Below are 23477 nucleotides of genomic sequence, written 5' to 3'. Positions count from 1 at the left end.
TATATCCACTTAATTCAATGCAGTGATCCCAAAGAACACTTCTCAGTAAGTATAAAGTTACGAAATACAATGGAAGGTGATTAAGGGGCACAGTTCAGATTCTCCAACAGTAACCCACCTTACTCAAAATGAAACATTACTTGTGACCATGTAAGCATGATATTCTCATGTCACAACAAAAGCATTTTTACTTCCGTTATTTTAAATATCAGAGTACTACTAAGTTTTCTCAATATCAAATAAATGGTTTAATACAGATTCTTAAAATAAATATTAATTCAGAAGAAAAGCTACATTAAAATATTATTTGATATGTTGATAATTAAAGGATGAAAGTCTTCCTGCCTAAAAGGAATTAACAAATGTTAAAATGCAAAACTGTTAAGCTTATTTAAACAAGAAAACAAAACTATACTGTAATGTCCTATACCACATATACTACTACTATTCTTTTGTGAGGACTTGAGTTTAAATTTTACTGGATAAGACAACATTAGATTTTTTTTTTTACAAAAATCATGTTGAAAATCATAACTATCTCAGTAAGGTACAAAAGCACCTTAAGTATTCTAAACGGACTTCAAAATAAATTGAAAAGGAAAGCCTTTATTCCTCAGGGTCTTTTTTTCTTTTATTTTTGTTACATTTGTTTTTTGTTTTTTAATAGTACATGTTTAAGGTTCCATTTAAGTCTTCCACCTTACCAGTTCTCGGTAGACGCCTTCATTCTTTCCCTCAGGTTTTGTTATCTTCTCTTTCTGGAACAGCTCCCTGTTTCGATTCCCTCCAGCACTCACACTGAGATTACTTCTGTTACTACCACCACCTCCTCCAAACGTCTTGGTCTTTAGATAAGCACAAAAATAACATTTCAGTGAACAGAACTTATGAAAAGAAGCCTTAATATTTAGCTAGTAGAAAAAGTGTAGTAAAATTGATGCAGCTGTATTTTTATGATTATGCTTTGCACTGACAAATAAAGCACTAATTTACACACACAAAAAAGATGAATTTATTAGGTACGACTTTTATTTTTTCCCCCATGCCCAAATGAGGCTGTAAAAAGGGTATATAATTCTAGTTTTTATGACTTACCAAGCAAATTGGAAAAATAAACTAAAAAGAAAACCAAGGGAGGACATAAAAACCTGACATGTTAGAACTAAACTTCCTAGCTATTCTTTCAGGCTGAGTGCAGGGAATCAGGGGTTTTTAAGAACTGAAAAAAGCAGATGACAACTGATAATGTGTATTTATTACTTAAATCTTATTAGCTAAATTGTAAGCCCCACATTTTTTAATAGAGGTATCAAATCAAAATCATAGCTACAATAAAACATTATGATACCTTTATTAGCTTTATTAAAATAAGAACATACTCATCAATCCAAAAGGACTTTCTATTTTGGACTCAACTTTTCAAAGATAAATGAGTAGAATTACAAGGCAGCAAACAACAGAAAGCATTTGTCATTTAAGAGAGAAATACTTAAAATAACAAGAAAAGATCAATCACAGTAAGTAAAAATGCTGCAACACGTGCATTCTAACCTCCTTGCTCTTTGCTACTTCTGCAATAGCAGCTGTTCTTTGCTTCTCAAATTCATCATTGTCTGCAACAGTTTTTACAGTATTTGTCATTTGCAGAGTCTTTCTGCGATCAAGCTCTCTGCTATCCACTTGCACGTGAGAAGCACATTTCTGAAAATGCAAAAGAAAGTTTTAATTAACTCTACTGCCTACTTTAATTTGAAATAATATAAAGTGTTATTCCATTAGAGTAGCACAACTGTAGGTAAAGAACATGACTGCAAAAACATACACCGCGCACATCTAGATGTCTTTGCTGAAAGCACACTCCACTGGTCCACTAGACAGGCCAAAAAGAATGACTTACATTTTAAGCTTAGTTCATGATGTAGCTAATATGATTCTTGTAAATACCTTTGTTGTTTAAGAAGGGAATATGGTAGCGCCTACAAGACCTGACAGGAAGTATCAAGGGCTTCACATACTAAATAAAATTTTAAGTTTGAGAAGAAAAATATTAAATACAAATTTACAAATTGGCACAACAAAGCGACAGGATCAACGCCTTTTTTTTTTTTTTTTTTTTTTTTTTTAAAAAAAGATGCGTGTTTTAGATCCAAGTCATCATGATCTAAGGTGTTTTTATAGCCTTTATCTAACTGGAACCAGGTCCTCTAGATATCATGATACAGATTTTTTTAAGAACTGACAAAGAGAAGTATACTATACCTGCCCAAAAGGTAAAAAAGGGGGAGGGCCACCTTCTGTTCCAATGTTACTCCTATTGTGCTTTGCTAAACTCTATAAAAGAAAATAGTTGATTAATAAATTGCAAACAAAATCCAGATCATATGATAAACATCTCTGTTTCAGAAAGTACATGAAACTTGCAAGATGAACATTTTAAGCATAAAAAATAAAATCTACAGTATACTTGAAATCCTGGGGCACTTCTTAAGCAAGGAGAAGGCTGGATGAGGGGCAGGGAGACAAAGAAAATCATAAAAAATTGCAGAATCATGAATGAAACATACAGAAAACGGAGAAAATGCAGCTATATACCAAAATCTACACTAACAGAACAAAGCAGCAGACAAATAAGATCACAGAATCATGGAATCATTTAGGTTGGAAAAGACCCTTATGACCATCAAGTCCAACTGTTAACTTGGCACTGTCAAAACCATCACTAAACCATGTCTCTAAGCACCATGTCTACATGTCTCTTAAATACCTCAAGGGATGGTGACTCAACCACTTTCCCCGGGCAGCCTGTTCCAATGCTTGATAACCCTTTCCGTGAATAAACTTTTCCTAATATCCAATCTAAACCTCCCATGGTGCAGCTTGAGGCCCTTTCCTCCCATCCTATCACTTGTTACTTGGGAGAAGAGACCGACCCCCACCTCACTACAACCTCCTTTCAGGTAGTTGTAGAGAGCGATACGGTCTCCCCTCAGCCTCCTTTTCTCCAGGCTAAACAATCCCAGCTCCCTCAGCTGCTCCTCATAAGACTTATTCTCCATCCAGACCCTTCACCAGCTTTGTTGCCCTTCTCTGGATGCGCTCCAGCACCCCAATGTCTTTTTTTGTAGTGAGGGGCCCAAAACTGGACATGGTAGTCAAGGTGGGGCCTCACCAGTGCCGAGCACCAGGGGACAATCACTTTGGTAGTCCTGCTGGCCACACTGTTTTTAATACCAGCCAGGATGCTATTGGCCTCCTTAGCCACCTGGGCACACTGCTGGCTCGTATTCAGCTGGCAGTCAACCAACACCCCCAGGTCCTTTTTTGACAGGCAGCTCTCCAGCCACTCCTCCCCAGGCCTGTAGCGCTGCATGGGGTTGTTGTGACCCAAGTGCAAGACCCAGCACTTGGCCTTGTTGAAACTCATACCATTGGCCTCAGCCCATCGATCCAGCCTGTCCAGAGCCCTGTGTAGAGCCATCCTACCCTCGAGCAGGTCAACACTCCCACCCAACTCGGTGTCGTCTGCGAACTTACTGAGCGCGCACTCAATCCTCTCGTCCAGGTCTTTTAAAAAGATACTAAAGAGAACTGGCCCCAACACCGAGCCCTGGGGCACGCCACTCATGACTGGCTGCCAACTGGATTTTAATCCATTCACCACCACTCTGGGCTTGACCACAGTTTTACTCAGCCAGTTTTTCACTAAGCAAAGAGTAGGTCCATCCAAGCCATGAGCAGCCAGTTCCTTCAGCAGTATGCTGTGGGAAGTGTTGTCAATGGCTTTACTAAAGTTTAGGTAAACAACATCCACAGCCTTTCCCTCATCCACTAAGCAGGTCACCTTGTCATAGAAGGAGATCAGGTTAGTGAAGCAGGACCTGCCTTTCATGACTCCATGCAGATGTCCTGCACAGGTGTGTAATGGCACACAGGACGATCTGTTCCATAACCTTCCCAGGCACCAAGGTCAGACTGACAGGCGTGTAGCTCCCTGGATCCTCCTTTAGGCCCATCTTGTCATATTTACTAACCTCCAGTCACTGGTACCACCCTGGTTTGCCAGGACTGCTGATAAATGATGGAAAGTGGCTTGGTGAGAACTTCCGCAAGATCCCTCAGTAACCTTGGGTGATCCCATCTGGCCCCAAAGACTTGCCTCTGTCTAAGTGGTATAGCAGGTCACTCACCATTTCCCCTTGGATTATGGGGGCTTCATTCCGCTCCTTATCCCTGTCTTCCAGCTCACTGGTCTGAGTACCCGGAGAACAACTGGTCTGTTAAAGACCATTAAAGACTGAGGCAAAGAAAGCATTGAGTACATCAGCCTTTTCCTGATCTTTGGTCACTATGTTTCCCCTGGCATCCAAGAAAGGATGGAGATTCTCCTTAGCCCTCCTTTTGTCGCTAATGTATTTAGAGAAACATTTTTATTGTCTTTTATGTCAGTAGTGAGATTAAGTTCTAGTTGGTCTTTGGCCCTTCTAATTTTCTCCCTGAATAACCTCACAACATCTTTGTAGTCCTCCTAAGTTGCCTGCCCCTTCTTCCAAAGGTCATAAAATCCCTTTTTTCCCCCCTGAGTTGCAACCATAGCTCTCTATTCAGCCAGGCCAGTCTTCTTCCCTGCCAGCTTGTCTTTTGTCACATGGGGATAGCCAGCTCCTGCACCTTAAAGATTTTCTTCTTGAAGAATGTCCAGCCTTCCTGGACTCCTCTGCCCTTCAGGACAGCCTCCCAAGGGACTCTGTCAACCAGGCTCCTAAAACAGGTCAAAGTCTGCCCTCCGGAATTCCAAGGTGACAGGCAGTTCTGCTCACCTCCCTCCTTACTTCTCCAAGAATTTAAAACTCTTATCATTTTATGATCGCTATGCCCAAGATGGCCCCCAACCTTCACATGACCCACAAATCCTTCTCTGTTTGTGAGCAACAGGTCTAGAAGGGAACCTTTCCTAGTTGGCTCACTTGCCAACTGTGTCAAGAAATTATCTTCCACATACTCCAGGGAGCTCCTAGACTGTTTTCTCTCTGCTGTATTGTATTTCCAGCAGACATGTGGTAAGTGAAAGTCCCCCAGAAGAACAAGCATAGCACCCAGTGAACTTGCTGCCACTAGAGGTTGTAAAGGCATACAGTTTCAACCTGTCTAAGAACAGATCAGACAAATTCAACCTCGAGAAGGTAAGATTCAGGGGCATCTTATCAATCTATGCAAATGCCTGACAGGAGACTGTAAAGAAGATGGAGCTATGCTCTTTTCAGTGGTGCCCAGCGACAGGACAACAAACTGGAACAGAGAAGATCTCTCCCTCCAAATTTTTTTTTTACTGTGAGGGTGACCAAGCACTGGCACAGGTTGCCCAGGGAGGCTCTAGAGTTTACATGCTTGGAGATATTCAAAAGTTGCCTGGACTTCATCCTGGTCAACTGGCTCTAAGTGGCCCTGCTTGAGCAGACAGGCTGGACAAGATGACCTCCAAAGGTCCCTTCCAACCTCTACCACTCTGTGAAATTCATGCATCCGTGTATAGGCAAATACTGAAAGGATTAGTCAGGATTGTATTCCCTGATAAAGATAATAGAACAATTCTGGATGCCATGGCTGCATAAAAGCATAGGCTGTGTCCTCCTCCTAAAAACCATCTCTTTTTGCCACTGTTGGAAAGAAAATACTGTGCCACTAGGACATTTCCCCTATGGCCTTACGAAAAGTAGAGTACGTGTTCTGAATTCATCACCAGATCTTTGGATCACAAGGACCATACCAATAAGCACACCAATTATTGATACTTAGTAATTATAGAACGGAAGCACTCTAAACTCCTAGCCACAATTGGGCAGTTAGTGACCTAGGCCTGAACACAAAGCATCCTCAAATAATAAAAATGAATAGTGGACAACAACAGTAAAAAGATGGATTTGTAAAACATTGCATTAAAATGTCTGCTCATGGTTGATACACTTATTTTTTCTTTACAATTTGCGAGAACTGCAGCAACCTGCAAGAACACAAAATTCACTGGAATCGACATTCAGTTTTGTGTTAATAACTTTATATTAGACAGAAATATTTGGTTTCAGAAGTGGAAAAAGGAAGAACAGGTACTTAATGCTGTTAAAATGCTTCAAAATTGCATTTCCTATAATGATCTGTTTCATCATCTTCATTTCTTGTCCCTTTTTTCTCACTGTGACTGTCATGCATGATTACATACATCATTTACTGCTCCCCACTGGCAGAGAAAGTTTTAATTACTTAAGGCTATATATGACATTTACCTATGTATTTATTACTCTAATGTAAAACTGATTTAATTCCATTATGTGAGAACTGTAGTATAAACATGAAGCCATTACACTATCAGAGAATTTCTTAAAATAAGTTATTAATTCAGCTAACTAATACTAAAATCAAAACTTTTGGTCCAAAACTCTTTTAAAATTAACTACTTTTATTTAGGAACGAAAGACCATTTTCTAAATCACTAATGGTTATTAATTCCTTTCAAGGGTGAAAAAATAAATTATAAATCCTTTTCCTCATGCCTTGGAGTAAAAAACACTGTTAAAGCATTCAATAAATTATTCAAAACAAAGCACTTAAAAGTGCAGAAATCATAATTTTTTTCTGTTTTAGCTTCAATCAGTTCACTTCAAGTGTTGCTTCGAATTGTGAGCTAACCAAGGGCTGATCACTGTAGCACACTCATACTTTCCTGTACCTATTAACTGAAGCAGCACGGTACAACAATCAATTCATGGCCAAGCCGCTTCGTCTCCCCAGGGTAGGCACGCTAGGTACAATAAACCCTACACTTCTTTTTTTGTTTGTTTGTATCTAGAGAAATGTAGGCAATTCTGGAATGAAACCCAGCCCTGAATCAAATTATAATAAAAATATTTATACGGTAGCCTAAGGACTTGAGCATTTGATCATAGTTAATTCCTCACGTCCTACAATCAGGAAGAACATGCTGAAGTTAAAGGTCACACTTTTTTTTTTCTTCCCCAAATCAGAATCAAGTAAACACACACAAGAAAAAGACTGTTCCAAACTACTGCTCAAAGATGTAATTTGACAAATAGCAAAAAAGCACTTAAAAACTGACGGCACATTTACTAACATTTAGCTACATGGATTTTGAATCATAACAATTTATTGCATAAAATTGTTATCCAGAATGAAAGAACTCTGCCTAAGGGTAAATAACAGCCTTGACTCTTTCTTCTCAAGTAGAACTGCCTGCTGCGAAGTGAGAACAACTGCTTTGGAAATTAAACTCTCTTTTTCACCAAATACAAAGCAAACTGGCTTTTTAACTTACAATTAAATTTGCTTGTAGCAGGGCAGTAACTACCACTTACAATAAACTTTGTTATTAATACATTTAGTACACTTCTTTTACCCTTTCTGCTGCATTTGGATTGTAACAATAAAAAAAAATACCTCCTAGGGAATCTCTTAAGAAACAAAGGTTTACAATATGAGACTGAACTCCTAGGTATTATACACTATTACCCCTTCACACTTCTTTCTAATATGAATTTTGAAGTATACATAAAACTACTCCCTTTTCCTACCAGTAACCTCAACATTTAGCCTCAAAATTAGCTCACCAAAATAGAAGAATCATTAAGTATAGAGACCTTTACTTTTAGATAATCTGTAATTTGCCAGATTCTACGTTTCAAAAATATAAGGGCCTACCAACAGTCTCACCAATCATCTCAGCAAGTTTTGCTTCAGCCTTCACTTACAGATCATCTGACATTTTGATTAATAGCAATACAAAGTACTCTTTCTTCATAAGAAGCGTACGAGCAATTATCTCACAGATACTGATCCTCACTGACTGAAACACCAGCCGCCACCAGAACACTGGGAACACTATGAAGCAGTAATTATTTGGAACAGTATTCTCATCTAAATAAGTCCATGACACATTATCTTATATTGTCAAATAGTCTAGAAAAAAGATCACACAGTAACATTCTCATTTACTCCTTACTTATTCATTTACTGTCACTTAAACAGTGACACTCAAAAAAAAATATTGAAATTTCTAGGCAGGAATTATCTTATGACAAAATCAAATGCTACAAAGTATACATTTATTCCACATGAACTGTATTTGCAGTGTGATAATATTGCATTAATTGCACATACACTGTATTTGTAGTGTGAGTCTTTCATTACTAAAACTTGATTCCTCCTGAAAGCAATTTCAAACAACATTCTGAATGGAAAAATGGTAACACAACTACACAACTAGAAGCTGACAGACAGGTGCAAGGGCAATAATTTGACTGGACAAACAACATTAATTCTAAAGTTCTGCAATATTATTTGACTTAATAACACTAACTGTTTTAATAAGTATAAAAGAAACTTATTTCATCATCTATACAAGAAGCCCAATTAACACTTCTCAGACATTGCAGTGGAGAGAAAAAAAACCTGGCTTCAAAACAAGTAATTTGAAATAGTCACACAAATACAAGTTTTCTGTCTTTTTATGCAAACACAGTTCAGCATTTCATTTAAGCTTTAGTGGCAGGATTAGACAAGGAATGGCAATGTCCTCGCTCATATATCTTTGAGAGTTGACAATCTTGCTTATTTGTCAACTATTCTCTTCTGTAAAGCTTTCTGAACAGGACAGAAACATCAAGTTCACGAGGAAACTGCTATCAAAGTAGCATCTGGCTTCTACAGACTTGTTTGAGCACTATCTGTCTATCTGTCAGTCTAGATATAGAACTGGAACTATGATTTCCAGTGGTCATGGTTCATCTGTCCAAACTGATTTCCTGTCACCCGCAGCTTTTCTGCCATGGCCACATTTATGCTGGGCACCTGATGGTGTGCTGTGAGCTGGTCCATGAGAAAAATAAAACAATACTCTGGCAAACTGCACGATCGAACCAGAGAACCGAGGGTACAGCAACAGGCAATAGTTAACTTTCTATACTTTATATTACCAGAGTAAAACAGTGAAAACCTAGTTACCTCTCTTTTAAACATATCACATAAAGCCAACAGAACGGGCTAACAGCAAGTGCTGAAAGTTGTAGTCAGCAACACGCCAACGGTTATTAAATGGTTTCCCTTCTTGTAAACAGAATGTGTTCCAAATTATTTCTTGACACTGACATCCAAAACAAGCTAATATTTATAGAGTAGCATTTATTTGTGGAAGCCTAGGTAGAACAAACATGAAAAGAGACTGTCCAAAATATCACCAATAAAGCTAACTGATTCTATTGACCCTTCTCTTATCGATTAGCTGGCATTCTTAAGAACATGTTAGTTCCACGTGTCTCTTTTCCCTCCTCATCAATCTTAAAACTTAGTGCTTTTTAACTGGAGAGAGAACTCACAAGACTTAATACTAAATATGAATAAAAAAAATGATTAGATGGGATGGGTTTTGCTGTTGGTCCCAGAAACTTCTTTTTAATCAAACAGGCAGTTTCACTTAACACCAGGAACATTTTTAAAAACCAACTTTTACCTATAAAAGCACAAAAAAGATGCCAAACAGAATCTACTAGAATGGACACTGCGTAACGCAAATGTTCAGATAAATTTTGGTCCAGTTTGCTCAAATCCATAAAATGCAAGTCAACATCAAAGAAAACTAGCTGTAATAAAATCTTTCAATAAGCCATAAATACTTGTAAGCCCCCTCTATTCCTTTTTAGCCTGATTCCTGTCACAATAGAACAAAATTTGCTGCAGGAAGACTTTGTCATACATTTTCTCACAAATGAGTGAAAGTTCCTAGGGCAGGCTACAAACAGTCCCAAGTACTTGCTGGATTGACTGTCACTACTACAGACACACATCTCTCTATTTTTACATCCACATCTCTGAAAGGGAATAGCTGCTTATGAACATGATGGTCATTTCTGTGTAAGGTACTTCTTTTATTGTTGCTCATGCTAAGGTTGGCACAGTTTATTTTAAAACATCCAGTTTGTCCTTCTAATCACAAATTCACTTAAAACACTGATGAAATCTGCAATACAGAATTCATATGTGAGGTTACCAATTTCAATGCTTTCCAAATGCTTACTATTATTTTGATTTTGCCTCAAAAATATGCAGTCTACAGATGGTAATTGTCAAAGGCAACTGTTATTTTGGTATAAAACACACTGTTTAGGAAAGTAACCACCCGTAACTGCACTACGTTTCATACATTTGATCAATGTTTTCAATCATTGCTGACCGTGAAAGGAATCAGTTCCCATCTTATAAGATGTATCTTATAAGATACATTATACATAGGACCTATTTACACATATTTGACTTCAACCCTAAAAATATTGTGACAGTAATGTTTTAAAAGCTTATCATATGAAAGTCCACAGTCAACACATTAAGCTTGATGTCATTAAATGTAATATGCATTCTGTAAGACAAGCATTTCCAGTGGTGTTACCTCACCCTTTGTAATTCCCACTTTTCTATAAGATGCTCCACTTCACCTCCAAGAACTGCTGTGTTACTGTCATCCAACAGCAAGAATCCATTTCTCACTTCAACAGTTCCTGAAAGCTTAATTTTTGTTCCAGGTGGAGTGTTCAGGCTAGAAGTAAAAACACAGTCAAATATTTCAAAATTGTTTATTAATATTCTGCCACCAAAACCATATAAAACTCTGCTCCCAACACTGTCATATTTCATAATAAAAAATAGCATCAAAAACCTTTGCAATAATTCCTTCAGTATGCACAGTACTTTTCAATAGCTTTATTGGAATGCTTCCCATTCATTACACAAAAATGCCATATTGCAAATTAGATTCTAACAGAGATGAATGTTTGCAAATTGTCTGTTTGGTTAAAATCCAATTAAACAATACCAAACTAAGGATATGATGTTTAGACTAACAGAAGATGTCTCAGAATCAGTTGTCTAAGAATAAGTTCCTCATCCTAGGATGCATTTATAGTTAATAAATGAAAGATCTCCAGGTGTTTAACCATCTCATTTGTTTTAGATATTTAACTTAGGAGAAAAAAAAGAGCTGGTAGAAAAAAAGCTTTCTATACATTACTAAGAGCCAGGACTGTACCAGAATAAAAAACATACATCTTGTAGTGCTGCTTCTCTCATTATTCTACCATTTGAAAACATATGGATGCTCTCTGTGGTCTACTCCCACAAGGAAGTACCTACCTGCTTTTCATGTGAATCTACCCTGTGAAAAACAAGAGCAGATGCATAAAAGAATCACACATCTCCAATCCATAATCGAAAGACATAACAAGCACCAAGATCTGGAAACTTATGATTTTTCTTGTGAGAAACAGGATGCAGTCAGTTATAACCTTTGAACCAAAAGACAATAATCTCTTCAAAATACGCTAAAACTATCATTGCAATCACAGGACCACACCACACGGTCAGGAACATTCAGAGTGAAGTCAGCCAATTTCAGCAATAGTGGCGTTAATCTTAACAATATTAATGGATTTTCGGTATTGTTCTGATAAAAGGTAAGAAACCGAGATCAGAAAAAACAGACAAGAAAGAAATATGGAAAAAAGTTACAAAGGCAGGGAGCAGTAAACGGAAACCCTAATAATGAAGAACTTCTAAATTAGAAGAAAACTATGCTTTTTACTATTTATTTAAAGAAAGACTATGTACTGAAACAGCATATTAGTCCAGGTTAATAGTCCAACATCAAACCTGAAACAACCACAGACAACACATATTAAACTTTCATACAAAGTTACTTGAAAAGAAGAGCTCACATGATTATTAGAGTGATGAGTTATATAATCGTAGAATCATGGAATTGCTGAGGTTGGAAGGGACCTTTAAGATCATTGAGTCCAACCTTTAACCTACCCTGACAAAAGCCACTTCTAAACCATGTCCCTAAGTGCCCCATCTACCCTTTTTTAAAACACCTCCAGGGATGGTGAATCCACCACCTTCCTGGGCAGCCTATTCCAATGTTTAATAACCCTTTCAGTGAAAAAATGTTTCCTAATATCCAATCTAAACCTCCCCTGACGTAACTTGAACGCGTTTCCTCTCGTCCTATCACTTGTCACCAGGGAGAAGAGGTCAGCCCCCATCTCTCTACAACCTCCTTTCAGGTAGTTGTAGAGGGTGATGAGGTCTCCCCTCAGCCTCCTCTTCTCCAGGCTAAACAACCCCAGCTCCCTCAGTCGTTCTTCATAAGGTTTGTCCTCCAGACCCCTCACCAGCTTTGTAGCCCTTCTCTGGACACGCTCCAACACCTCAATGTCCCTCTTGTAGCGAGGGGCCCAAAACTGAACGCAGTACTCGAGGTGAGGCCTCACCAGTGCCGAGTGCAGGGGGATGATCACTTCCCTAGTCCGGCTCACCACACTATTCCTGATACAGGCTAGGATGCTGTTGGCCTTCTTAGCCACCTTGGGCACACTGCTGGCTCATATTCAGCCGGCTGTCAACCAACACCCCCAGGTCCTTTTCTGCCAGGCTGCTTTCAAGCCACTCTGCCCCAATCCTGTAGCGCTGCATGGGGTTGTTGTGACTCAAGTGCAGGACCTGGCACTTGGCCTTGTTGAACCTCATACCATTGGCCTCAGCCCATCGGTCCAGCCTGTCCAGATCCCTCTGCAGAGCCAACCTACCCTCAAGCAGACCAACACGCCCGCCCAGCTTAGTGTCATCTGCGAATTTACTGAGGGTGCATTCAATCCCTTCATCCAGATCATTGATAAAGATATTAAAGAGAACCGGCCCCAGCACCGAACCCTGGGGGACACCACTTGTGACTGGACACCAACTGGATTTAACTCCATTTACCACCACTCTCTGGGCACGGCCATCCAGCCAGTTTTTTACCCAGCGAAGAGTACACCTGTCCAGGCCATGAGCAGCCAGTTTCTCCAGGAGAATGCTGTGGGAAACAGTGTCAAAAGCTTTGCAAAAATCCAAGTAGATAACATCCACAGCTTTTCCCTCATCCACTAAGTGGGTCACCTTATCATAGAAGGATATTAGGTTTGATAGGCATGACCTGCCCTTCACAAACCCATGCTGACTGGGCCTGATCACCCTGTTCTCCTGCATGTGCCGTGTAATGGCACTGAGGAGGATCTGTTCCATAATAGGAATAGTGTAGGGTGCTGCACCTGGGGAGGAACAACCCCATGCACCAGTACAGGTTGGGTGCTGACCTGCTGGAGAGCAGCTCTGTGGAAAGAGACCTGGGAGTCCTGGTGGACAACAGGATGACCATGAGTCAGCAATGTGCCCTTGTGGCCAAGAAGGCCAATGGCATCCTGGGGTGCATCAAGAAGAGCGTGGCCAGCAGGTCGAGGGAGGTCATCCTCCCCCTCTACTCTGCCTTGGTGAGGCCGCACCTGGAGTACTGTGTCCAGTTCTGGGCTCCCCGGTTCAAGAGGGACGGGGAACTGCTGGAAAGGGTGCAGCAGAGGGCTACAAAGATGATTAGGGGACTGGAACACCTCTCTTACGAGGAAAGGCTGAGGGATTTGGGTCTCTTCAGTCTGGAAAAAAGACAACTGAGGGGTGACCTTATCAACGCTTATAAATACTTAAAGGGTGGGTGTCAGGAGGATGGGGCCAGGCTCTTTTCAGTGGTGCCCGGGGACAGGACAAGAGGCAATGGGCACAAACTTGAGCATAGGAAGTTCCACCTAAACATGAGGAGGAACTTCTTTACTTTGAGGGTGGCAGAGCACTGGAACAGGCTGCCCAGAGAGGTGGTGGAGTCTCCAACTCTGGAGACATTCAAAACCCACCTGGACGTGTTCCTGTGTAACCTGCTCTAGGTGACCCTGCTCTGGCAGGGGGGTTGGACTAGATGATCTCCAGAGGTCCCTTCCAACCCTATGATTCTATGATTCTATGACATTTAAAAATGAAGTATAAAAGGTCTGTATCTAACTGTTGCAGCTAGCAGAGAAAGAGAAAGGAAGATTATTTTTTTTTAAATCAAAGTAATCCAAACTAGAGTGAACAGCAAAGCACATCATGACTCTGGAGACTAAACACTAGAGATAATTTTCAACATCTTCATAACTAAACACACAAAAAAATCCCCATGTTCATCAGTAATTAGCCTCTCAACCTTCATTTTTAACTGAAGAAATATTTACTCACTCAATCCAAGTTAAAGCTTTGCCCATGGTAAAGCAGCTCTAGTTGCATTAAGTTAGGTGTGTCAGGCCTGTGACATTCCTACTACCAAAGACAGACAAAAGATCTGCTACTACTAAAAACTGGGAACGTGGCTCAAGTTTGCACACACCAAAATGCCATGTGCTGTGTCAACTCAACTCATCAGATAGCTGCAAAAATCCACTTTCTTCCGTTATGTACTTCAGCATAAATGTATTGTAAATTACATTCATATACACCTTTGCATGCTGAATTTAAGGTTGTTCTTTGTACACAAAATTTGAGAAAGAAACCTGTTTCATGAAGAAAATTTTCAATATATTACTAAGGATACTTCCATTATTTTAAGGACATTTAATTATCAAAGCAAAACTTTGAAAATAAAGTTGTTCACCTTATTTTTGACATGCTGCTGTATTCTACAGCTGTGCAGCTTGTGTGTCCATCCGTCATCTGTAAACGTAACATTCTGGGAGCAGCCTGAGATTCCTCGTTATCCTTTGGTGCAGCAACATTGCGTATTTTCTGTATTTGCAGAACACACGGCCCTTCCAGCTATATATGCAAAACAGAAAAGACAAAACTGTTAACACCCACAAAGCAAACACACTGTAATATAGAGACATGCTAACAGATGCCTCCAGGCAAAGGAAAGTGTAATTTGATCAGGAAGTCATGTTCAATTTCTGTCACTCATGTACTGTACATTCTAAAGCATGATAAAAATGTCTTTTTCAGTTGTGATGCTTCATACATGTCTGCGATACCAATTACGGAAAATAAGTGAATGAAAAGAGTTGGCGGGGGAAAACAAACAAAATCACAAATATTGTCACTTCCAACGTACTGTGGAGTCCAGGTAAGATTTTACATGCTATACCTCAGCGTCTCATTGACAAAGTGTTCTAAAGAAACAAACAGCCAGTTTTGAAGACAATCTGGTGGTATCAAAACTACACATCAAGTACAACCACTTTGTAAGCCCTAACTGGGAACACAGCTTCTTCAAACTGAGGTGCAACCAGAACGTAACAACCTCAAGGGACATTACTATCTGCTGGTTACCTAAAAATGCAGCATATCCTCCACAGTTAATGTTAACAACAACAACAAAACACGACAAAACCCCAAAACAACAAACGACCAAAGCCAAATCAAAACCAACCAACCAAACCACTTCATCATATCTGGGTTATAGCTGAGCACACAGTCATTCTGATCCCTATAACAATAAAAATGAATAATCTGTAGCCGCTCGACTGATCTCCAGTACCTGAGAGACAGCAGAAAATATGAAAAAGCACACATTTCATCAGCTTCTTCCCTTTGAGAAACAGAATAGGTAGCTCAGAACAACACAAAATGAGAGCAGATAAGCAAGAGGTGAATATATATAAAGAAAAGAGAAATTAATAAATAAAAGAATAGAAGCAGTGAAACTAGATAAATTAGATGAGGAAACAGGAACTTTATTTAGGATAAGAATAAAGGAGAAAGGAACATACTTTGGAATACCATCAAAGCATGAAATTGTACTAAGAGGAGGAGGAAGAGTCACTGAAAGAAGCAAAAGCAGCAACCTACAGAGTTCACATCTTAAATGGTTTTGTAATAATAGATAATATTATATTATCCAGATAAATGAAAATTTCTACATAATTTTCCTATTCTTGAGACTTTCAAATAAATTTAATTTTAAGGCACCTACACAATTTATGACTTCAAATTGAACGATGGAAAATAAAATATTTGGGATAGAGGATTTCTCGAAAGCTAAAGAAGTTACGTTTACGTGCAATCTACCGAAACTCGGAAGCTTTCGTATCTTTTTTCTTCAATACAGAATGTTTGATGAAAAGAGTATAAATAAGAACAACAGTATTTTTAGTAAATGCTGACTGAATCTTATTTCTGTCAATAACAATTAAAAGACTAATTTTGTTTCTCATACAAATGGAATTTTTTTTCACTTTATTTCAACATAAGCAAAACTGGATAATCTAACATATAGTAGGAAAACATGTTTCCCTCCTCTATCTGTTGACTACAGCAAAGCAGCCACCACAAAAAAAAAATATAATTCTCTTCTGGATTTTTTGTACAGAATTATTCGTTCTATAGCAGTGAATGAACTACAGTGCCACACTCATGGGTTGCTTCAACAAAAGTCTATGCTTGTCACAAATTAACGCTAACAGTTTTTTATATTATACAATGTTTTCAAAGTAAAGATGAAGAAACACCAGGCAACTGAGAAGCACGTCTAGTTAACCACAACTACGTTTGTCACTCAGCTGAATAGTAGCTTTACTATTATGGCAATTGCTTTCACAAACGTTGAGCAAATTCTAGTTCTAGGTACTTGCTTTTGGTTTTGTAGATCCCTTAAAAAAATCTGGAGTGAAAAGAACTGAGGGCTAGGCTAACTATGAATATACATGCCAATATGTTCAGGGGTTTGTGCCCACAGTGTCAAGCATACACTACAATAAAGCAGAGCTGCACATCTGTTGAGCTTGGACAGTAGTGGCTCCTTCTTTAACAACAAAAATTACATGCACAGAAAACAGGTGCAAAAGAGGAATGGAAGTCTGTAGTTTTATCAAATATGCACCACATTAACACCGTAATTATTTTTATGGACTCAATCGGGACCTTAAGAACATCTGCATCTCCCAGTCCCAGTTCAGCTAATTTTCCTTTCATCACATAAGACAAGCACATAGTGACAGGAGAAAAGAATGTCAGTCTTCCTGCAGAACAAGGACAACCATCACTGGATTCCAGGTGAATACAGAAGACCTATGCCAGTACTCCTCGTGTGGACTATTTTAAAGCATCATTGTGCGAACCAAGACAGCAAAAAATATTATAATAAATAAACAAAAATCAAATCAGTTATGGTCAACATGTACACTTGTACATTTAGTCAAAGAGTCAGCCAATCTGAAATCTCTTCAGCACTTGGCTGTTGAATGTCAGATACAAAAAGGCGAGACAGTTTTTGTATATCCAAAGATATCTGTCTGGTTATATCCCGACTATTAAGGTTGCGAGTCACTTTCCATTATAAAAAACACAGCTTTCAGTTTTACTAACACTTTGAACACTTCATACACGAATGTTGAACATAACAGACAAATTCTACATTATCTGGAGTTACACACACACACACACACATCACCCCCTGAAGGGGAAGAAAGAGAAAACATTTCAAGATATCTGTTAGATGAATTTAATTATTTCTAAAAAGTGACAATATGTTTGGCTCGCGATTAAAGCAAGTTCTTTTTTTCAGCACTTCTACAACCTCTACCCTTTAAAAAAAGGGATTGTAATTTGACAAAACTGTGGTAACACCTGGAATTAAAAGATACACATTTTTGTAAATATTAATGGCTTTGTAAAGGTTTGTACATTTTACAATGTTTTGGAGAGTTTAATGCCTATTCAGCATACTTAACAGATGAGAGGGCAAAAAAGTAATAAATTAAATACACAGATACAGAAATCCTAAGAAACACCCCATAATGGAGACATCAGTGAAGTCCAGAACTCTTAAATGGGCCACTGTAGTGTAACTCAACGGCCCATCATGGCCATTCCATAACCTTTCCATGGATCTTGTGGAAAAGACCAAACTTATTACAGGGTGGACACCACGGTTGGACACGAAGGGCCACAGAGCTCATTAAGGGACTGGAACATCTCTCCTATGAGGAAAGGCTGAGAAAACTGGGACTGTGCAGCCTGTAGAATGACAGTGGGCACAAAGTGAAACACCGGAGACTCCGTCTGAACATCAGGAAACACTTTTTTACTGTGAGGGTGGTCGAGCACTAGAACAGGCTGCCCAGGGAGGTTGTCAAGTCTCCATCTTAGAAGACACTGAAAAGCCACCTGCACATGATCCTGGGCACCTGGCTCTAGGTGGCCCTGCTTGAGCAAGGGCATTGGATCAGATGACCTCATCAGGTCCCTTCCAACCTCAACCACTCTGTGATCCTGTGACTGTTTTCTTGTATACAATCCCACGTTATTATTTAGGTAATGCCTTCATTCTTAAGCTCCAAATAGTACAGTTGTAGCTTGCTCTCTCCAGAAGTATTTACAAACTGGACAAGCAACTGCACACATGGTGAGGCTGGAATGCTATGAAAAGTGGTTCAGTTAACTTTAATTCATAAAAAAAAAAAAGTAGAAAAATAAAGAAATTGCATTTTATGTGCCATAGTAGTATGAACAGCTTTCAGTGATTACAGTCTAAAGGACACAAATAAGTTTAGAGTACAGAACATACGCTAAATTGAGTAATGAAGACTAGCTTTATCCATCATTAATCCCATAATTAATGCCCTGCTCAAGGTGAAAAATATAACAATAATATCTTACACTATATAATGCTATAATATTCATACTGTAGGTTTTACATCAATATATGGGAAAACTAATGGGTAAGTCAGAATCTGAAATAGCAGAAAGAAGCGTAGTCGGAATGACTGGAAATGAAAGTTTAATAAAAAGTCATTGAGACATACCACATCCCACTCCTTCCTCTTTACCCACAAAACCTATCAGTGCCAATTCAAGAACACAGGTGACTTTTGGAAAGAAAAAACAAACAAACAATACCCACCAAAGTAAACAAATATCCACACTATTATATGACAGAATATACTCAGGTCTTTCTGGACATTGTTTTAATTAATTAAAACATCATTCACTCATGTAGTTAGTTTATAGGCATTTTTAATACGAAGAAACAAATCTAAGTACTTACATCACGTCATGTTCAGAAGAAAAACATTCTGAAATATTAACTGCTAACTAATATTAGTTAATATTAATATTAACTGATAACTAATATTAACCTCTCTCTACAACAAATCAACAGCCCTTCCAGCAAATCCTGAAAGTCAGTAAAACTCTTTTGTACCAGTGCTCTTCAAAAAGTGTTTACACCTGGTTCAATATCTGCCAACTAGGACATTAATGCTCACAAACAGGGATTAAGCCACTAACGCCATCCTTAGAACAAGAGGAGATGCTCCAGATCAAGCTAGGGTGACAAAATATCAAGAAGCATGCTTGCCAGCGTGATCAAGGTAGAAAATAATGTTTAAAAAATCAATCTCTTCAGATCCTTAAGTTACAGAGACAAAGTTTTAAGCAACGCCCAACAGCTGGCTAATAATTTTGAACAAGTTTTGCAATATAGCAACTAGACTATATTCTACTCTTTTCAAGCCTGTTATTGCACTGTCTTCCTAGAGGCGTTGCTCTGACACACTCAAACTGGTCTGAAACCAAAAACGAGTCAGCCTCTCACAAAGATTTAGCTTATTATATCTAACATTATATACTTTTTCTCAAAAATATGGAAGTAATCATGCCTTTTTAAAACCTCCTGAAATAGGCATTAAGACTGAAGAACATAATCAAAACACCGATCAAATTGAAAAGCTCACGGCCCACAGCTGACCTAAGGCTGCCAAACAGCCATTTCTACAAAGACTACGACTTGGTTTGATGTGTCATCATTACCACACGCATTGTCTTGCCAAAATCCTCTCAATTGGAAAAAAGCAAACAACTAAAAATACGTATTTTTGACAAAAGGATGATTTTTGACACATGCACTTTCAAATGCAGCTACATCTGGAGATCTGATATAGCAATCAGTCTCACTGGAAGGTAAAGACAAGCACCTCAAGACTGGAGGGAAGTTCTTTTTTTAAATGCAGATCAGTTGTAAGTGGAAAAGCAAATCTGATCATCCCTTTTTCTTTTTTTCTTTCTTTTTTTTTTTTCCAAAAAAAGCACCTGTAGGAAACCAAAATCCACAATCAAAGAGACACGAAAAGGCAAGAAAGCACAGTTAGTTGTATTAAAGTAATGAGACAGAAACTAGGAAACATATGAGTAACCTTAAACAGGAATTAGAACCATTGGCAACTTAGGTTTTAACTGCTTACCATCAATCTGTCGGTACTCAGAAAGCACCTCTCTGAGCTCAGAAATTAAATCCTTTCTGAATGCTACTGCTGGAATGAACGTTTCCATTGTAATGGAACATAAATACTCAAAATCAGTTATGCCTTAAATGTAACATCATTACTAAATTGTAGGTTATAACTTTATAGTCTTCTTTGCATTTTTATTCCACTAAAAATACTTAATGTATATTTATGGTATATAGCCATCTAGATGGAAATGGGAAGGTTCAGCTTTTTCAAATCCTATGCAAATGTGGCCATCTTGTGGTTAGTGCTGGTAATACTGATTTTTTTAAATCCATACAAAACACAGTTTTAAAGAGTGAATAAAACATTTCTGTGCATTAGTGACTGAAGTTAACAACCACCTATAATGGTCAAATACCTGTATTGTTTCACTCTAGGATTCTACATCAGCTTTTATGCAAAAGCAAAAACTGTATTTGCCTATTACACTAATACTACAAAAATTATTTTCTATGCAAGATGGAAATACATCATATGTTCTAAAGATACATATAAATAATACTAATCCTAGTCTTGAATGAGAGGACTAATAGCATATAATTTCTATTCTTTCTTGAAGCATTTCTGAATCACAAATCACTACTTTCTACTAACATATTGTATTAATGAGTCAGTCCTATCCAAACTATATCCTTTACCTGCATAAAGCAAGTCCTCTCCTTTATAAACACAGCTCTGTAACATAAAATATTTGTATACATTGCAAGGTAAATAGCTACAGTATTGAAAGAAAAAGACAAAGAAAGCAAAGATACAGTACACTAATAACCTGGGCTAAAACCAGATTTTTTCTGTGCAATCATTACTTCTTTTCAAAGCATGGAGGATTATCATCCTCCAGCAAATGGTTTGCAGCTGTTTGTTTTGTTTTGGGTTGTTGGTTTTTTTTTTTTTTTTTTTTTGAGTAATTTTCTAAGATCTATGATCCAAATAAAGACAATTGATTAAAGTAAGACCAAACTAAATTTTACTAAAAGTTCACATGTAAAAAATCCTAGCTCCCTAACAATACTGATAGAAGTATGTAAGTAGCTAGGATTTAACAAATACCGTTTGTTAAACAAAAAATTGTCTTTAACAAAGGCCATTAGGTGCCAGTTTTCTTCTGTCCTGCCTGTTTCCTACAGCTTCTCAAAATTCCTGCTGCTGTTGTTAGGAGTCATTATCTAAGAGATAAAAAAAATACTCTTTTCCTCATTAACTATTAAAAATGGAAGAAGTCTGTAAGCACCTATCTCTCCCAACTATCTGACAATCTCGGAAACAGAAATGCCTTGAATCAAACAAACTTTCAAAAAGAAAGAGAAAGTTTGGATTGAACTGGATTCCCGCAACATTCAATCCTATTATCCAGTCCTCCAACTCCATCAACTGTGGAAATTGATCAAGCTCCATTCAGTAACAGGGTTTTTTTTGGTTTGGTTGGTTTTTTTGGGTTTTTTTTGATCCTACATAAATACTGTTTTGTGCCGCCAGTAACAAAAATGAGAACCCTCAAAAGCACACACAGTAACACAAAGCAGAGCATACACTGAGGGGACACAGCAGCAAGTTTAATAGGCATCCTTGAAAATTAAACTAGAACTAGATTTTTCTCACCTTTTCATTTTCCAGTATGTTCAGTTTTACAAAATATAGATGTATTTGTGTGTGTACAGGTGCAGAAAGTTTCCCCCATGAAAGGGTTGCTGTTATCTCACAGGTATTTCAAAGCACTAACCAGACACAGTTTTCAAGCACACGTACCCCGTTTTTGTACAGAGGTTTTGTGTTTTGTGGAAACAAACAGCACAATTGCACCTTTTCTAGTTTGAGCTGAGAAACACGAAAAACCCAAGTTGTGACTTCAGCACTTAAACTAGAAGCAAACATTTTAAAGCATGTAAGTAGATTCTCATATCATCAAAGCTTTGAGGAATGTAATGATACTTTTACCTTTATTTGACCACTTAAACTATGCAATGACAACAGAAATTTAGAAAACATTCTTTCTAAAGGAAATGTACAAGTTACTAGGCATATTCTCAAGTGATGAATGAAAACTGAACAACTACTTCTAAAGAAATCCTACCATAGTCCAACACAATTCTGAAACAACAGTATCGTTAAAGTCACTTTGAACTGGAATCATGTTACAACAGAAAACTAAATAAGGCAAGCATTATCACATATACAACCTTAATGCTCTGGAGAATTACATTTAACCAAATAGATTTGGACCTTATGAATATTACATGATCTGAAAGAAAAATTTAGTAATACTCCAATAAGGCAACTGAGAAATGAACAGTGCAAAAACAAATGCCATAAAAAGCAATTATTTTCCTTGTTTTCCATAATTCAAAAACCAGGTACTGAAAAGGAAGAAAAATATTAAAGTCACAGGCATCAGAAACAACTAAATCAAATTCTTTTAGGTGATAAAAAAAAAAATATTTAAGCACTGAAGTATCTTGAACAGCATGTTATCCAGAAACCTAGACAGGCAAATAATTTTTTTTTTTTTTGTCTTTTAAGTAATACCTGCAAAAAGCATAGCTCCACAAAATAAGAACTAAAGTTAATAAAACTTTTCCCAGAAAGTTAGTTTAATAAGTAGCGTGTTGCACACACAGACTGCTGCCTGGCTAAAAACTATGATTCTGCAATACACTACCTCTTCAAGCGGGCTTTTCACATCTGACAGTAATGCTCCTGCTGTTGTTCTGCCCAGCATTTATTTACAGTCCATTTAGACAATAGCATCAGCAGAAAAAACAAATCTGAACAGCTCTTAACAGTCACTCTCACCAATCTTGCTTTCTTAAAACAAACCTGCCTTGATTTATCACTATTTGAATTTCAACAGTAATGAAATGTTTCCCCAGAAGTTTCACATCAGTGATATAGGCTGACAATATCTGAAAGTTAGGGATAATGATTTGAATTGATAACTACTACTGAGTTTAAAATAAAACTCCTTCATTTATCCACTCTCTTAACTGCATCTAAGGAAAAACAAGAAAGGGTGTACTGAAGGGGCCAAAATTTTTATCTAAACTTAAAACACGTATTAAAAATCTATCACAACCAAGTTTCAAGCAGAATACTATTCTGTAGCATATAAAGTGCTATACCGTCTAACATGGTTTATCCACATAACCTATAGGAAACCCAGTAATAGGAAAATCACATGAACTGTATGGCTATAATTACATATATCAGTAAGTCAAGTAATAGAGCACCAACATGTATCACTCACTGTATCATAATCATACAGCTGCTTTGCTTTATTCCTAACCGGCTCTGTTGCCCTCG

The 23477-nt window shown here is 37.9% G+C and overlaps 1 protein-coding gene across 4 annotated transcripts in view; it reads right to left on the bottom strand.

The window, feature by feature from the left end:
- The window catches only part of TDRD3 (tudor domain containing 3), a 114238-nt gene that overhangs the window by 45154 nt on the left and 45607 nt on the right, over positions 1–23477 (bottom strand). For all 4 annotated transcript variants that reach the window (XM_063335286.1, XM_063335256.1, XM_063335279.1 and 1 more), the window contains exons 4-8: positions 14552–14712; positions 10453–10594; positions 2260–2331; positions 1552–1701; positions 705–845 (exon numbers count right to left, since the gene is read on the bottom strand). In XM_063335286.1, coding sequence (XP_063191356.1) covers positions 705–845; positions 1552–1701; positions 2260–2331; positions 10453–10594; positions 14552–14712 — 666 coding nt within the window. The remainder of the gene's footprint in view (positions 1–704; positions 846–1551; positions 1702–2259; positions 2332–10452; positions 10595–14551; positions 14713–23477) is intronic.

This window comes from Chroicocephalus ridibundus, chromosome 1 (assembly GCF_963924245.1).
Source record: "Chroicocephalus ridibundus chromosome 1, bChrRid1.1, whole genome shotgun sequence".
NCBI classification, from domain to species: Eukaryota; Metazoa; Chordata; class Aves; order Charadriiformes; family Laridae; genus Chroicocephalus; species Chroicocephalus ridibundus.
Note: the sequence above shows the minus strand (reverse complement) of the source record. Positions and strands in the feature narration are given on the sequence as shown.